General features: G+C 42.8%; 1 protein-coding gene across 1 annotated transcript; it reads left to right on the forward strand.

The window, feature by feature from the left end:
* Positions 1–134: 134 nt before the first annotated feature.
* UBR7 (ubiquitin protein ligase E3 component n-recognin 7) lies at positions 135–17,664 on the forward strand. The gene is made up of 11 exons (XM_032405830.1): positions 135–342; positions 2,189–2,322; positions 2,785–2,845; positions 4,330–4,425; positions 6,521–6,574; positions 6,793–6,898; positions 9,336–9,544; positions 9,722–9,871; positions 10,392–10,554; positions 11,786–11,847; positions 15,430–17,664. The coding sequence occupies exons 1-11, from the start codon at positions 193–195 to the stop codon at positions 15,520–15,522; spliced, it is 1,278 nt and encodes a 425-aa protein (XP_032261721.1). The 5' UTR covers positions 135–192; the 3' UTR covers positions 15,523–17,664.
* The last annotated feature ends 560 nt before the right edge of the window (positions 17,665–18,224 follow it).

Genomic DNA, 18,224 nt, shown 5'->3' on the forward strand with positions numbered 1-18,224 from the left:
GTGCAGGCCGGCGCAGGCGGGAGGAGGGAGAGGAGTGACTTCCGTTTGTCGGAAGTCGCTCCTCCTCCTTCCTTCTTTTCCCTTCTTTGGGATTGGTTCTTAGCACTGGGCCCCGCCTCCTCCGGCCACGCCTCTCGCAGCCGCTTTTCCCGCCTCCGCCGGGCCGAGCCGCGGTCCCGCTGACAGTTGAGGATGGCTGGGGCGGAGGGGTCCGCTGGACGGCAGTCGGAGCTGGAGCCCGTGGTATCGTTGGTCGACGTTCTAGAGGAGGACGAGGAGCTGGAGAACGAGGCGTGCGCCGTACTGGGCGGCAGCGACTCCGAGAAGTGCTCCTACTCGCAGGTGGGCGCGCGGCCCGGGCCTCGCCTGCCCCGGGCTCCCGCCGAACCTCGGGTTCCCGACCTGACTTGCCCTATTCCCGCCTGCGCGGCCCGGCTCCCCCGTGGTGGTCCGGGGCCGCCGTTCGTGGTAGGCTTCCCCGTCCCAGGCCCAGCTGCCCTTAAACCTCAGCCTCCTGGGTCCTCCTTCTTAGCCTGTAGCCAGCAGGGCCCCCCTCCTTCCTCCGTCTTCCTTCGTCCGGTCTCTCAGGATTCTCCAGGCTTTGGCCCTGGGGCCCCTGCTCTTTCCTTCCTCTCCCGTCTCTCCTCGGTCCCTCGGCTGCTTTTCAGAAACTGTCCCCGTGATCTCTCAGATACCGACATCTTTGTTCTTACTTTTTCCATCCTAAGAGTGTTTATTAGGAACCTAATGGGAGAGTCAAAGCAGAGTTAAAGGAGAGAGATCTGGGTTTGAAAATCTCCCCCTGGGCTGGGTTCCTTGACAGCTAATCCTCTACAATTTAGTTTGACAAGTGCTAGCTTGTAGTTTTTTTTGGCGAGACGAAGCAAGTACAGTGTCTCTCTGCAGTCGTCCCCCCCGCCCCGCCCCCCGTGGGAATAGACCGGAACCACGACAGCAGGTGGCACTGGCGAAGGAAGGGAGGAGAGGAGAGGATTTGCTTGAAGGGTAAATTTGGCATTTGGAAGACGTTATGAATCAGGATTTGAGGGGGGGCGTTGTAGTGTTTGGTGACTCATCCTGTATTTCTAGATACAAAAATGGAGCAAGTTGGGTAGAAGGAAACTACACGGGATGAGAATTGGTGGGAAGAAGAAGGTTACCTAGACTCTGGGGGATGCGTGGAACACTGGGGGATGAGGCGAGAGACTTGGGGCCATTATGTGGTGCGGACTGAGCTCATAATACCAGTTGTCATCGTTGACCGGTTGAGTTTACCCTGCACAGTGGTGAGACTGTTGAATTAACCTGGTATCTGCAGATAGTCCCAGATGTTGGCCGGTATTTTAAAACCTTTGGTCACCACTAAAACAACTTTTTCTCTGCTTTCCTTAAAAAAAAAAAAAAAAAGTGTGTGTAAGCTTTTCTTGAAATGTAGTTAGCTTTATAAAACGGACTTCCTAAAAATTTTCTTTTTACTGTAGTAAAATACGTGGAAAATCACCAAGTCATGTCTATGGCTTGGCGAAAAAAGTGAACATACGTATGTACCTACTACCTGCCCCCCCATCAAGAAATTGAACATATGGCATCCCAGAAGCTTCTCTGTCTCCCTCCTTTCTAGAGGAGGGTAACCACTGTCAAGATTTCTAAGTTTTGCCTGTTTTTCCTTCAACTTTTAATTTTGAAAAATTTTAAATCTACAGATAAGTTGAAAGAATAATATTGTGAACACCTGTGTACCTCGCGCATGTATTCATTTTTTGCCACATTTGTTTTATCTCTCTTCTCTATATAATACACTTTACTCCCCTGAATCATTTGAAAATAAGTTGCAGACATCATGAAGCTCTAAATATTTCAGCATGCATCTCCTAAAATCAAAAGGATTCTTTTAATGCATTGATTTTTCTCTTTGGTGGAGTCACAAGTATTTTCCAAAGTTGTGAGTGTGATATTGCTAGCATAAACCTATACACATTCTCCTATATTCTCATGTGTTAAAATGTTGATGCAAGCCAGCTTATTCTTATTTTCAGCTGACTGGGAATTTAAAACTATCATTTTAAGAAAAAATTGTATGAAAATGAGCACTACTATAGGACATATATAGTGATTTGAAGCACGCAGTGGTGTTTTGGTACTCTCCTGTGTAATTATTCTCTCTTTCCATTTTGGGGCTGTCTTTTAGGGCTCAGTAAAGAGACAAGCACTATATGCCTGTAGTACTTGCACCCCAGAGGGAGAAGAACCAGCAGGAATTTGCCTAGCTTGCAGTTATGAATGTCATGGAAGTCATAAACTATTTGAGCTATACACAAAAAGGTAAAGACAGTCAGGGATTGGCACTGAATACGTTTTAAATGTTTGGATTCTTGCCCACCTGCACTGTTTTTCTTGTTTTTCTATTTAAAGTAGTTGTGCACTGGTAAAAATGTAATTGTTTTCTATAATATAATCGGAGAGAACAGTTTTTCCAGGGGTCTTTTAAAATAAAATTATTGTATAAACTCTAACTAGTCATCCTTCTCTGCCATTATTTTACTTGTGTGTTTGTGTATGTGTGATATAAATATTTGTCTCTGTGCATGTTAATTTTCAGAATTAGTAAATATTTTATTGTTATGTGCTTGGAGAAATTTCAGATTGGTTACATGAATAGCAACCAAGGCCACTTTTTACATCCTAGAAACCAATTGAAAGGGAAGGGGCTATGATACTAATTTAAAGAGTAACTCATTAGATTTAAAAGAAAAATTAAAATTGGCTCTTCCTCATTTTTTCCAGAAACTTTCGTTGTGATTGTGGAAACAGCAAGTTTAAAAATTTGGAATGCAAATTATTTCCTGTAAGTACGCACTGTAACTAAAAATGCATTGAAAATAGCTGAGATTGATATTTGCCAGAGTGGATAAATACTATACATGTTCCAAAAAAGAAGTTCTTATGCTTATTCTTTGCAAATAGGCAAATCAGTATTAGACTGTATTCTTTTTTTTTTTTTTTAAGATTTTATTTATTTATTTGACAGAGAGAGACTCAGCGAGAGAGGGAACACAAGCAGGGGAATGGGAGAGGGAGAAGCAGGCTTGCCGCTGAGCAGGGAGCCTGATGTGGGGCTCGATCCTAAGACCCTAGGATCATGACCTGAGCTGAAGGCAGACACTTAACGACTGAGCCACCCAGGCGCCCCTGGACTGTATTCTGTTTTTTATTTTGTTGGAAAACTAACCTGTTCAGAGCCTACATTACAGATTGTAATTAATCTGAAAGATTTTGGTGGGAATGTTCTTTAAAGTAATTCAGGTTTGATTATGTTGGTTGTGCTCATGGTTTAAGGCTTTTAAAGCAAATGGTATGACTTTAAAAACAATAAAAAACTTGTTAGGGGCGCCTGGGTGGCTCAGTCGTTAAGCGTCTGCCTTCGGCTCAGGGCATGATCTCAGGGTCCTGGGTTCGAGCCCCGCATCGGGCTCCCTGCTCGGCGGGAAGCCCGCTTCTCCCTCTCCCGCTCCCCCTGCTTGTGTTCCCTCTCTCGCTGTGTCTTTCTCTGTCAAATAAATAAATAAAATCTTAAAAAAAAATAAAATAAAAATAAAAAAATAAAAACAATAAAAAACTTGGTAGTGAATGTGAGCTAGATGAACACAGGAGTTTTTCACTGCTTATTGGCTAATAACTGTACTTACACAGTAACGTTTACTGAAGTAACTGAAATTAAGTAGAAAGTAAGGGATTTTACATTGTTCAGTCATAATTGCTATTTCCCTCCTTTGAAGGTTATTTTTAGACAATTTCCTTGCCTGCTTTTTACCTTCTTGTAACCTGGGAGCTTTGGCAATCACAGCTGGGCATTAAGAAGTACTTCGAAATTCTAGGCCAATGTGCATTTACATAGGTCGATCATTAATATTTATAATTAACTTTTATCAGCATTTTGTTATGGACATATTTGGTTTCCCCCAATTACTACAGAGAAGGTACAAAAAAATTAATTTTATTTATTCTTTGTATCCTAAAAAAAGTATCCTTTTAATAGGAGTGAATTCTTTTTCTTTGAACTTTGAAAGTTAAAGACCAACTTTTGGGGAGGAAGATATTTAATGTAGAAATTGAATGCATTGACTTCATGCAACAGGAAATTTATGATATTTATATTTCATTATATTCATGTTATTTATTATATCTTACTATATTACACTGATGATGTATTATAAATATATGTCATATATATGATATTTGTATGAAATTTATGATAATTTATACTTTCATGATGCCTGAGATTATAGTTAAAATTAGACCATATTATATATTGAAATTAATCTCTTTCAGGACAAAGCAAAGATAAATTCTGGCAATAAATACAATGACAACTTTTTTGGATTGTACTGCATTTGTAAGAGACCTTATCCTGATCCTGATGATGAGGTAAGAGAATTGGAGGTTGATTGGAGGTTAATACCTCTAGCCTTCACTCCTTGGCCTGTTGTCCAGTCTGGATCTCTGTAGCTGTTCAGAGGGGATTTGGGGATTATGAGAGGATTCTAGGTTTATCCTTTCTTAGGAGTCTGGGCTGGAGCTGTAACTGGTACAGATCTCGACTATTCTCACTCTACACCATGAGAGTGAAATATTGGACAGGACTTTCTCCAGGCCAGCACTTTCTTCCTTCCTCTCTCTCGTTGCCTGCCTGCTCCACTCCTCCAAACACTGTCCAAAAAATGACTTCAACTTCTTGCTTCCCTGAAAGAAAAGAAATGGGGTGTACAGACTGAATCCTCTTAAAGATTTCAATATGTACAAAATTTTTAAACATTAAAAAATTTTTTTTAAAGTATACACAATTTAAAAAGAGCTTTTCTTCTTCCTCACTTCATCTTCTTCCTAGATATAACCACTGTTAACACTTTTGGGATATATGTTTTTAGACCTCTTTCTGTGCGCATGTAAGTGGATGTGTGCTTCAATTTGTAGTTTCCTTTTAACAAAAGTGAAAATTCAGTACATTCATTTCTGCAGCTTTTCTCACTTATCACAGACATCTTTGCATGCAAAACAGCACAAATCCAAATCCACCTTGTTCCGATAGCAGCCAAGTATTCATAATGTGACATGCTGTAAGTTAGTTACCTAAATGTTCTGTCGCAGATCAGTGGTGTCTCATTTTTCAGTATTGTAAAGAAAGCTGCAGTGAACATCCTTATACAGTAATATGACTGAGTATATTCCTGCAAGTATTTATGGATACCCAGAGGTAGAACCAGTGAGACATAGGATATTTATATTTACAGTTGCGATCATGTCTGCCAAAAGAGTTCAGTCACAGACAGTAGGAGATAGTGTGTTTTTCCCCATATTCTTGTCAGGCCTACATATTAGCTGCCTTTTTAAATTTTGCCATCTTGATAGATGAAGAGCAGTATCTTTTAAAAATTTCTTTTCCCTGATCATGAGTAAGATTATGCATCTTTCATGAGTTTATTGGACATATTTAATAACCTATCTGAATTGTCCTTTCATATTCTTGGCTCATATTTTGACTGGCTTTTGTTTGTGTATTTACTGATAGGAAGGAGTGCTTTTATGTTTAGAAAAATTAGGCTTCTGCCTTCTTCCTTGCTTTCTAGTTGTCTTGGAACTGTAATTATTGAACCAAATTATGTAGAGGAACAAGTTGAAAAGATCTTTGAGTTAACAAAGATAAAACCTTAAAACTGGATATTTTAAGGTATGGGCTAAGGTGTTATAACACTGTTAAAAGACAAAAATAAGATGCTGAATAAATTGATCAAGGCAGAGAAAGAATAAAACTGCTACATATATATATTTTATATGTGTGTGTGTATAGGTCTATATATGGGCATATATAAAGATATATATGCTTTTTTCCCCTTTAAGAAGTTATAATAGGGAAAATACAGAACAACATTGGGATATTAATCAGTAGATATGAAAGCCTGGGAATGAAAGGAAAACCATTCCAAAAACAGTCTATGCCCTTTGGTATATCGTTTTCCTGGGGCCAGAATTTAATTACTTAATTATTTAACTAATTCAAGTTAGGGAAGTTTTGCTGTCCATATTATCAAAAGGCTGTTTATGATATTTACTTCTCAGGTTAAGTAAAATGAAGGGGTTGAAGAATGTGGGATTGCCACATTCTACGTTGGTCAATTCATCTTAACCTCCCTGGGCCTTAGTTTATGGATAAAATGAGAAGCTGTTACTTACAAAGTTTTGTGAGAGTCAGATGCCAAGTAACGGAAGTGAATGAGCTTTGATGGTTGCTTCCAAAGTGCTCACCTCAATGTAAGCCTTCTGCAGACGGGTTCCTGGAGAGTGAGCTTCTCTGGCCCCGTGACCCGCTATTTCTCCCTGTCCCCTTGACTATTGGCACGTGGATAGCAGTCTCACAGAATTGGTAGAGAATTATTTAGTATCTGGTTCTACTGTTTGCCAGATTTACTTCTGTGTCCCAGAATTCACTGTAATCATTAACATGCAAACTCCTTTTCCGTGTTAGATTCCGGATGAGATGATCCAGTGTGTAGTCTGTGAAGACTGGTTCCACGGGAGGGTAAGGAAAGCTTTTACCTTTTAAAGCCACTGTCTTCACAAAAAGAGAAAAGATCTTTTCTTTTTGAATTGTGTTATATTTTACCTTATAATTACTCTTCCAAAAAGAAACTATAAAGATACAATCAGTGTTCTTTTGCAATATTTGTTGATTACATAATGAGCATGTTGGACAGCTTGGAGACCACAAGAAAGATACTCGGTTTCCTGTATTTGCAGCACCTTGGTGCCATTCCCCCCGAGAGTGGCGATTTCCAGGAGATGGTGTGCCAGGCGTGTATGAAGCGCTGCTCCTTCTTGTGGGCTTATGCCGCGCGGCTGGCAGGTACGGGTCCCTCGTGGTGGGTGCTACAGACCTGGGCTCCTCACATTTCTGTGTTCAGTCCAGAATTTTTGGCAACTGTTTTTTTTTTTTTTTTAATTTAAATTCAGTTAATTAACTTATAGTGTATTATTAGTTTCAGAGGTGGAGGTCAGTGATTCATCAGTCTTATATAACACCCAGTGCTCATTAGATCATGTGCCCTCCTTAATGTCTATCACTCAGTTATCCCATCCCCCCAACCCCCTCCCCTCCAGCAACCCTCAGTTTGTTTCCTATGGTTAAGAGTCTTTTATTTTTTATTTTTTATTTTTTATTTTTTTAAAGATTTTATTTATTTATTTGAGAGAGAGAGAATGAGAGAGAGCGAGTACATGAGAGGGGGGAGGGTCAGAGGGAGAAGCAGACTCCCCGCTGAGCAGGGAGCCCGATGCGGGACTCGATCCAGGGACTCCAGGATCACGACCTGAGCCGAAGGCAGTCGCCCAACCAACTGAGCCACCCAGGCGCCCAAGAGTCTTTTAGTGACTGTTTTTAACGGGACTCTGAGGTATAGAAAAAGTGTGAGATACCTTCCTTCTCCACAAGGTGTTTATAGATCGGTTGGGAGACAAACAAGAACAAATTTGTACTGAAATAGCATGACACAGAGCCTGGATGAGACCAGAATTACGGAAAATGGAGGAGGAAGTTTTTGAATCGGACTTTGAAAGATAAATAGAACCAAAATAAGTTGTTCTTAAATGGAAGACATGCTATTGGTTGGAACGGGTGGGGTATAGTTTGCTACCCAGTGCTTTTATTATACACTAAGAAACTGGTGTGAAACAACTAATCAGCAATGAATGGTCTTGAGGCATTAAATATTTTATTTTACTGGTAATGTAAATGTGTTACTTAATTTATTTTTTGAGTGGCAGTTACTCATAGTGTCTGCTGCTCTGACCTCATAATGTCTTGCCCTTCTCACCTTTAGGGAACATTTTACCATACGAACCACAAACAGCATAGCCATGCCTAAAATCTCACCCTACTCTTTTGATTTGTCTCAAAGTTCTTAAACTTGGTTGCGTCTTCTTTCTGTTCATACCCTTTTCAGTTACATCTCTCACTTTCCACTGGACCTGTATCTGTTTCTCATGCAAAGGGTTTTCTTCATCGATCCTCCCCCTCTCCCTCCATTTCCTTCCATCTGTCAACAGATGGCCTCATGTCCCGTTAAATCAAAATGCCATCATCCAACATGAGCTCCCTTATCATTCCTCTTCTCTCTTTTTTTTTAAAGATTTATTTGAGCCGGGGGAGAGAGAGAGAATGCATGAGTTGGGGGGAGGAGCAGAGGGAGAGAATCCCAAGTAGACTCCCATGCTGTGCACAGAGCCCAATGCAGGTCTCAGGACTCTGAGATCATGACCTGAACTGAAACCAAGAGTCAGAAGCTTACCCGACTGAGCCACCCAGGCACCCCTCTTCTCTTTTTAACATTATTTCTGCCTCTATATCCATTCTTTTTCATTTCTTCCTCTCATAAAGAAAAGCTGGTTGTTTTTTTCAAAACTACCCTACCACCTGTGTTTGCAGTTAAACCTCTTCCCACTGCTTCTTGCTTTCCTGAGGTGTCCCACCTCTTTTTACCATCTGCAATGTTTTTCTTTTTCCTTTATATATAAAGTGCTTAAGTAGTGATTGACATTTTAATTTGTTATTTTAATTTATTTATTTTTAAAGATTTTATTTATTTGGGAGAGAGGGACAGAGATAGCGAGAGAGAGCACGAGTGGGAAGGAGAGGGAGAAGTAGGCTCCCCGCTGAGCAGGGAGCCAGATGAGGGGCTCAATCCCAGAACCCTGGGATCATGACCTGAGCCAAAGGCAGACAGTTAACTGACTGAGCCACCCAGGTGCCCCAAAGATGTATTTATATAAGTAATCTCTATGCCCAGTGCGGGGCTTGAACTCATGACCATAAGATCTAGTTGCATGCTCTTCCAACTGAGCCAGTCAGGTCGCTTGTGATTGACATTTTTAAATGAACTGTTCAGGGGTGCCTGGGTGGCTCAGTCATTAAGCGTCTGCCTTCGGCTCAGGTCATGATCCTGGGGTCCTGGGATCGAGCCCCACATCAGGCTCCCTGATCAGCGGGGAGCCTGCTTCTCCCTCTCCCACTCCCCCTGCTTGTGTTCCCTCTCTCGCTGTCTCTCTCTCTGTCAAATAAATAAATAAAATCTTAAAAAAAAAAAAAGAACTGTTCAATTACTTTGAACTCTGGATTAGGCAGGCATAACCTAAAAAAGAGTTGATAATTCCCTTCTGTTTATTCCAGAGGTTAAGGTTGACTTTCTCTTTTTCCAGATTCTGAAATATTTTTTAATCAGACTAAGTGATTTCACTGTTTAATAGACCTCTGGATATGTGTGTGTTTCTGTTCATTGAACCCACAGTAACCAAAGTATCTGCAGAGGATGACGGGTTGATGCTGAATGTTGATGGAATAGGTGATCAGGAAGTCATCAAACCTGAAAATGGAGATCATCCAGACAGTACCCTCAAAGAGGATGTTCCAGAACCTGGACAGGATGCTGTCAAGGAAGTTAAAGCGGAGCAGACTAATGAACCATGTACCAGCTCTAGTTCTGAATCTGATCTCCAGGTAACATACGAAGTATGAGCCATAAAAGAAAGCAAGCTTAAGTAAAATTAATGCTGGAAGCTCCGTAGCTTTGGATTTCAGCTGTACCCTTTGCATAAAGAAATTCCTTTCTACAGTCTGAGCTCTGAAAACTGTGATAGTGTAAAAAACACACTTCAAAATTTAATTTTATTTCAGACAGTGTTTAAAAATCAACATCTCAACCCGGAATCACAGGCTGGCTGCAGACTTCAAGAGCTTACTGCTCAGCAGTTTCTAAAGAAAGACACTGCCACCTATTGGCCCGTGAACTGGCGCAGCAAGTTATGTGCCTGCAGAGATTGTATGGTGAGTTCTCGGTCAGGGTCACCGTTACTGTGTTTATTCTGGACCGATGCCTCAGACGGGGCCGTCTGGAAAATATATTGGGGAAAGTGAGGCTAGGACTGTAGAGAACTCTCAAATATTTTATATTAAGCAAATTTATGAAATGCTACTTGCAGTCTGACTGCTTGCAGAAGAAATTCAGAGTTACGTAGTACTTTCTATTTACTTATCTTCATTTTAGTGGAAAATAGAAATGTCATAGAATTTGCTTGGAAATACAAATTGCCTGAAAGTTACAGTAAGTCCGTGGTTTTTAAACAAAGATCTATTTAGACCATGCAATACCTACTGGGAAGTTGGGAGGTTCCTAAAAGAGATTTGGGTAAGAAGACTAAATCACTCAAGCGGTTCTGTACTAAAGGCTCAGGTTTTCTGGCAGTTAATTTAAAAACATTAAATAAATTTTTAGGTGATTCTCATGAAGCTGACTTTCTGAGAAGGACATACAGTTCTAATGGGAAACCGGTTTTATTTTTTGAAGAAAATGTATGGCGAGCTAGATGTCCTGTTCCTGACAGATGAATATGACACAGTTCTGGCTTATGAAAACAAGGGCAAGGTCGACCAGGCAGCTGACAGGAGAGACCCTTTAATGGACACCCTTAACAGCATGGACAGAGTCCAGCAAGTGGAACTTATTTGCGGTAAATGCTGGTTGAAACAAAAATTCACGAAGTTCATAAGATTTCCTGCACTTTTAAAATATGTATAGGGAGGACCACTAATACCTGTTGTTTTCATTTAATACAAACAAAGTTTAAAATTGGATTTACAAAGTAGCCTTCAATTACACTTGCCTAATTGTAGTGTTGCCGGGTGTTTAACCATTGTTACCAGAGTCAGAGTTACGTGCTAGAATCGTTATGTGCTTGAGAAACCTTGACGTGTGCTGTTTTGATTCATGGTAGATGTATGAGTAAAGAGTAATAGAAAAATCAATATCTTTTTCCATCCATTGAAATAGTTTTCATTGAACATTACAGGTCCTCTTTTTGACAGTCGTTCAGGTTGCTCCAGGAAACCACCAGAGGGGAGAATATCCCTAAGCCCTTCATGGCAGGCCTTTACAGATTTTCCCCCAGCATGCCCAGCTGATTTTGGTCATTTCCATCCCAGGCGGTCTCTGCTCGATGCCACCACCTCGGTGGCATGATCATTTCTGTCTTTTATTTTTAACTGTTTGATGAATTTCCTTTGCCTCTATTAGACTAAAAGCCTTTCGAGGATGGAGGCTGCATCTGAAAGATTTTTGTAGGCCTCAGGGTGCCTCATACATAATAGAAACTATTAAGTGAGTGAATGAGTTTTAAAACTTAATGTTTGACAAGTCCAAGATTATTTCAACTACTAGGATTCCAGAGAGATAGGAAGCCCTTTAAAAAATTCTTAGCTAATCTTTTTGGGCCTGAGGACTTTTTTTTTTTTTGAGTTTTTTGTTGTTGTTGTTGTTGTTTGTTTTTTAAAGAAGTAGGGTCCTAGATATCAAAATGAAAGAACTTGGAAGAAATTGGCAACAAGTTTCTTTCTTTTTTTTTTTTAAATTAATTTATTTATTTTAGAGAGAGAGAGTATGAGCAGGAGGGGTAGAGGGAGAGGGAGAGAGAATCTCAAGCGGACTCTGTGCTGAGCGCAGAGCCTGATGCGGGGCTCGATCCCAGGACCCTGAGGTCATGACCTGAGCCTGAAACCAAGAGTTGGACCCTTCACCGACTATGCCACCCAGGCGCCCCATGGGAGCAAGTTTCTATGCATGTTTCACTTCGAGAAAAGTTTAAAGTATTAACCTACTCAAGCGTTAGTGGGAAGGAAGTACTTTGTTTCTAAAAGCAAATGACTTATCTAAAGTTTACTACCTTTTTTGTTGTTTTGATTTAGAATACAATGACTTGAAGACTGAACTTAAAGACTATCTCAAGAGATTTGCTGATGAAGGCACGGTATGTTGAGTTAAAGAACTTTAATCGTAGCCCTGTATGTTCTGAATAAACTATTTTCTTGGATGAAGAAATGACCGTGTATCTTAAACTGGATACTTGGGTGGTGAATGCAGGCAGAACTAAGGGAAATCAGTGAGAGGTGGGGAAAGAAGGGCCTGGCCATGCTGGGAGTCCTTTGCAGCCCTGCGCCGGAGGGAATGAGGGGCGGAGCGGCCACACACAGTCTGGAGAGAGTTCGAATAGCTGAGGAGCAGGCCAGGACGTCAACCATCCTGATTCTGCCCATCCTGACATTCAAGCAGAGATCCTTGGAGGAGGAAGGAGAAATGACCAGGCAAGGAAAAACTAATGCCAGACCCCTCTTTTTGGATTTTGGATTCTATAGTTTAGAATAAAAGAACTTCAAAATTGGGGCTAGAGCATTTTTCTTGCTAGTAAGAGAGACTATATACTTTTAAGGGTGACACTGATTCTAAAATGTGTAATATTTAAAATAGTCTTCCAGATGAATTTACAAATACTTCCTAGCTCTTTACTGTTCATACATTTGTGACAGAATGTTTTTCTGAAATACTTTTTCTATCCTCCACAGGCAGATATAAAACAAAATTTAACTTTTTTGTTGGCCTAAGACTGTCCTTATGGACGGTTTGCTCTGCTGTGTCCAGACACAGAAATCAAGTCAGGTGTGTTTCTGGCCACTGCTGAGGAAGTGTGCTGAGACTTGCTCTCTTGGGAGGAGTCTTTGCCAGCCTGCTAGAGACCACTTTCTCCTCGCTCTTAAAAGCAGCAAGAACTTGGAGCTGCCTGCATATCTGGACAGGGTCACAGTGCTGCCTTTCTGCAAAATGAGTTGTAAAGTGAGAAGTTAAGAGTTTTCTATGTAGTAGTATTCTCATTTCTTAGAGAGTGTTCTTCATTCTCAGCCTCCTGCCTCTCAGCAGCGCTTTAACTACAGTTATTCCTGTTCCTCTGGTTAACGTAGACTCACACTTCTCTCTTGCTAGAACTGAGAATGTTCATGGGGCTCCTAGGTGGCTCAGTCGGTTAAGCATCTGACTCTTGGTGCAGGTCTTAATCTCAGGGTCATGAGTTTGGGCTCCACGTTGGGCTCCATGCTGGGTGTGGAGCCTATTTAAAAAAAAACAAAAACATAATGAAGAACGTTCACAGGTGTAACTATTTTAACCTTGGAACTTTTTTTATTTATTATTTATAGTTAACACACTATAATATAATGTTATATTAGTTTCAGGTGCCTCTTAACCTCTGCACTGTTAATGGACATTTGAGGTCTTTCAAACGTGTCAAAGCATGTGTGTTCGTGAGTCTCATCTTGTCCCTTCTGCTCTTGTGCGGTTTGTGGTCACAAGGCTCTATTGATTTTATTACACACACTTGAAATCACGTAAAAGAAAGAACAAGCAATTTTATTCAAAGTCTTCACCTGTAGCCTCAACATACGGAGCTTTGTCATCACTAGGACCGCTTTTTATGAGTCTAAGATAATTTTTTTATCTGATGTGATGATTTAAAAAGACAGAAAATATTTTTTATTGTTTGTTCCATGACATTAGTAACTAGATCTTTACAAAAACAAGTAAGAACCTTAAAAAAAAAAAACAAACGAATAAGAACCTTAAGCTGCAGTAAGGTTAATCTGCTTTGGTTGTATTTGTACAGATAAGATAAGAAGTTCTAGATGTTCTCAGATGAGGGACTGCCTTTCATTTTATGTTTGTGTCTGACTATAAAAGAAAGAACACTTAGAAACTACAAAATGTATGAGAAAAACCAATAAAATGATTTATTATTGATCCCCAGTATTTATTCTTTAACATTTTTACTCTGCATGTTGGCTGTGACCATTTGAGGGTCTAGAAGCTTAAAATTGCACACTCTATTTTCGTGCTGTTAGGTCACCTCTCCCAACATCCTTGCAGGAAAATTTCTTTTCTTTTATTGCCTTTCGGTGTTTAGTATTGGTGATCCACCGTAGGGACAGTTCCTTCAAATTGGAATTTCCAAGTGTCCTATATATTAGCATTTTGTAAGGGTGAATTTCCAAGCCATTCAGCAAATACAGTAGAGCTTTGAGTTTCAGCGTCTTGAGTGGATTAGCCACGTAGATCCTGCATCTGTTATGGGTTCTGATTCTTCACTGGTTGACCAGCTGTTTCACCCTTGGTGCTTGTGAAGCTGGTGTATCAGTTACTAGTCTGTGTTGTTCTTCCATTTAGAGGACTAATAAGTATCTTACCTTACCCCAAGGAAGTCCTCCAAGTTGGCATGGCTGTGTACGTTAGCAGCACTTACCCTTGGGGAGAGAGGGGGAGAGTTTCACTTTATACGCAAGGATTTATCCACTTTCTTACCTTCTCCCCCTCTCTCCCTCTTGCTTACCTGCATTCCCCAGGCTTTGTTTCTCTCTTTCTCTTTCCCTCCCTCTCCCTGCCCCACCGTCATTCCTTCATAACAATATGTTACCTTTGTAATTAAAAAGTAAATTCACAAACCTGTCTGTTTTGATGGACTTCAGGGGGCAGTTAGGTTAGATCAGCTGGAGGTCAGATCAGCTGGCTAGACATTCTTGGGGTGAGCAGGGACTCCTTCCAGGTGGTCCCACTTTACTTTTTCATCCATATTGTCCCTTTGTCTTATTTTCTTATTTCTAACATTTTACTTTGCTAATATCATAAACACCTTTGTATGATGCTCTAATCCTTTTTCCAATGAAATGGAAGATAAATTTCTCCTTGCATAAAATGGATATTCCATTTACTAAGCGTAGTGCTTCTTTATTTTTGGCCAATTATTCTTTTTACGTAGCAAACATTTCTAATTTTGGACTCATGAAGAGGGCAGAGTTTTTTTCGGTAAAGAAGAAAACACAAATCTCAAGGCAAAACAGACTTTGTTTTCTTTGGGCACTCACACAGAGCTCAAGGACATTCCCAAGAGACAGCTGTGGTCACAAGAGAGGGCAGTGGTCTTGGGAGACCTTCGGGTGCTCAGTGTATGCTGACTTTGCAACTTTCTTTTCAACAAATGGTTTGTGGTTTTGTTTTTTAAGATTTTTATTTATTTGAGAGAGAGAGAGAGCACGAGCGGGGGGGAGGGACAGAGGGAGAAGCAGGGTCCCTGCTGAGCAGGGAACCCAACGTGGGGCTCTATCCCAGGACCCTGAGATCATGACCTGAGCTGAAGGCAGACGCTTCACCCACTGAGCCCCCCAGGCGCCAGCAACTAATGTTTATTAAGAACTTACTTAAGGCAGTATTCTTAATAAGAGGCAGTATTTTATCGGCATGAAATCTGATCTGATCTTCCAACGACGCCATTAGATAGGTGCTGCTTTTATCTCATTTCGTGGCAAGAAGCCCAAGTGGGCCCTGCTCTGCTCTTCTTCTCGGCTGTGTGGCCCCGAGCAGGCCCGCGGCTGTGAGACGGAGCGCTGTAATCAATTCCACATTGAAGGCGTTCTCACCAGCCGCCTTGCTTGCCTCGTTTGTGCAGATCATGACCGGTTATTGCTGTTCCGGAATGCAGAGCCCCTTCCTAATGTGTGCTTTTCACCAACAGGTTGTGAAGAGAGAGGACATCCAGCAGTTCTTTGAAGAGTTTCAGTCCAAGAAGAGAAGACGAGTGGACGGCATGCAGTACTACTGTAGCTAGATGGAGGACGGCGCCTTCTCTCGGCCCGGCCTCCGCAGGGGCCGCTTACTGTGCCAGGAATAAAAGGGGCGTATCGCACACCTGGTCCTGTTCCGGCCTCTCCTTGGAGAGGCCTCCCCTCCGGCCTTGAGCCTCCTTTCTTCCTCAGCCACAGCAGCCACAGTGTGGATGCTCATTTCACACCCCGCACCCTCCGACTCCGCAGACCGCAGGCCTGCCACCCGACTACCAAATAACCCCCAGGGTGTTTGCCTCGAAGTTTTAAGCAGTTTGATTTGGTTTTGAGAAAGTAAACTAGTTTCTTTGCTAATGATTTGTTCTTTAACTCCTGAACGTGTCTCCCCTGGCACAGAGCTGTTGTGTCCCGGGCCCTGCTCTGCGGGGCGTGGCAGGAGCCTTCCTCCTGCCCGCCAGAACCCCACTAGGTCCCTCACCCCTCTGATCGTGGTGCCTTGGGTCGGCGCTTCCTCAGGCCTGGTCTGCCTCTTCTCCCACATCCCTGCTTTCTCCAGTGTGGTCACCACGTAGAGGCGTCTCGAAACTTGCTTCTCCTGGGCCCAGCCTCCAGTGGAGCCAAGGGCCGATGGTTTTCTGGGCTGGATGTCTGTCGCAGGCAGGGAGGCTGGCCGGTGGCAGGATCGAGGAAGCCAACCTTTGTTATGATTTTTACTAATAAATTTCAAGTGAAACTTTCATTCACAGTTCTCCTGGCACTAGCATCTTAGAACTTCAGTACTGTAGTGCTCGCAGGGCTTCCTGGACGAAGTCCCTCCGCCTAGAAAACAGACCGGGTACTACCCTGTGAAATCTTGCTGGTTTACAAAGTCCTCTGGATTTCTTTATATTATCAGGGATATTCATAAGCGTATAGTAAAAACGGACCTATTTTGATACGGTTCTGTTACGAGAGTTTTCTTAGACCCCAGTAAATTATTATTTCCCCCTTAAAATCTGTGTTGAAGAAAAAAGATACTGGTTTAGCTTACTTGTAGCGAGCAGGGCAGTGAGTGCCCTGTTCCGGAAGAGGCAGGCGGTGTGTTAGAGATTCCAAAGGAGGCCCGAGGCTGCACGAATGACGAGCTTTATGTAAATAAAAGTTAACGTCCACAGCTGGTTCTCTGAGGACCATGAGATCTGCTTTTGAAGAACCTTGTGGACGGTTGTATAAAACCCCATATTTGAGGGGAAGTCCTTTCAGTTGGTATGAAATCTCTTGATGGCCCTCAGTCGATGTGGAAAATACCTTTGATGAACACAGAGCCCTCGGTTGCTCGCCCTCGGGAGCGACACGGTCACTGCCCACCGTAGATGACATGCTTTAAGGTATGGGACTCTAAGCATCGGAGGCTTTGGGGCCACAGGGTTGCGTTCCTTTCCCTGTGGGTCCAGTGGCGGCCAGTACCAGCCCCTGGATGAGATGAACTCGGCCCAGAGACCAGCAGGGCCTCAAAGAAACGGTCCGAGCCCTGGTTTTCTGCATCGAGCCTCTTAATTCCAGGTCCCCGCCAGGAGTGCCGTGTGGAGCTAGAAGGGCCTGTGGCCGCAGGAGATGCTTGCGCGCCCTGAGCTGGTCCCTGTAGAGAGGCTAGGCTGCCAAGCTCAGGGCATCTCTGAGATGGTGAACAGGCCCCAGCTTGGGAGCTCTCGTCCGAGTCTGAGGACTTCTGCTCGCCCCGTGCAGGCTTGCGCCAGGCCTTGCGGTGGCCTGCAGGGTCCCGGCTTCCCCGGCATCGGCTCGAACTGCCACAAGGTTCCGGGCTCCCAGGACCGGTCAGGGCCGTGCCTCGGAGGCCGCGCGGACCCAGGCAGCACAAAGTACACGTCTCCCAGGGCGGAAGGGCTCCTCTAGAAAGGTACTGATCCTTCTTTTACATTAACCAGAAAACCTCTTTTTTTTTTTTTAACCTATGTTCACAACCAGTTTTCTTATTGACCGCAATGGACTGTCTCTTCTTGGGGAGACGGATTTTGGCCAACATGTGGCAGTTGACATAAATGCATGTTTTATGCAAAACAAGAATATGGGATTAGTTGCTTTTAAGGAACTTGGCCATCGTATGTGCATTTTTGTAGAATTGTTACTGGACTTACAATGATATACTTCAATCAGGTTTCTGTAAAATTTAAATAAAACCAGTTCAACAAAATGGTGGCTTTACAGGCTGTCTTTCATCCCCGTGCGCCCCCCCACCCCCAAACACAGGTTGTAAGAGAAATGAATATAATGTGAGTATTCTAGCAGCCATTCCTGCCCTGGGGTCCTGCTCAAGCAGAGGGACTGGTTAACTTCTCTCCTGCTGTTCTAGGAGATGTGGCCTGATCTGAGGTCCACCAGCGGGGCCCCTGCACCCACCCTGGCTTTGCAACCCCTCCTGCAAGGGAGGGTCCGTGATTCCCATTGGGGCCTCGATGAGCAGGGGAACAAAGAAAAGGGCTTGGGTTGTGACCGATGGCAATGTGTTCAGGGACTGCTCCGTGTGGAAGGAGAGAGGCCAGGAGCCCACGGTCTGGGGACAAGTTGGGGTCGCTATTATTTCAAAAGTAAACATGAAAACAAACCTAAAAGCCAATGTAGAGGCCCATCTTTGGCCTCATCCCAGCTCTTGCCGCCATGGGAATTATCCAGACATGTGGTCATCAGCATGGCGCGCTAAGCTCAGGTGAATGGAGTGCTGTCTACAGCCCCGAAGCTGCCCACATGT

The sequence above is a fragment of the Phoca vitulina genome, unplaced genomic scaffold, assembly GCF_004348235.1.
Source record: "Phoca vitulina isolate PV1807 unplaced genomic scaffold, GSC_HSeal_1.0 scaffold7, whole genome shotgun sequence".
In the NCBI taxonomy this organism is placed as follows: Eukaryota; Metazoa; Chordata; class Mammalia; order Carnivora; family Phocidae; genus Phoca; species Phoca vitulina.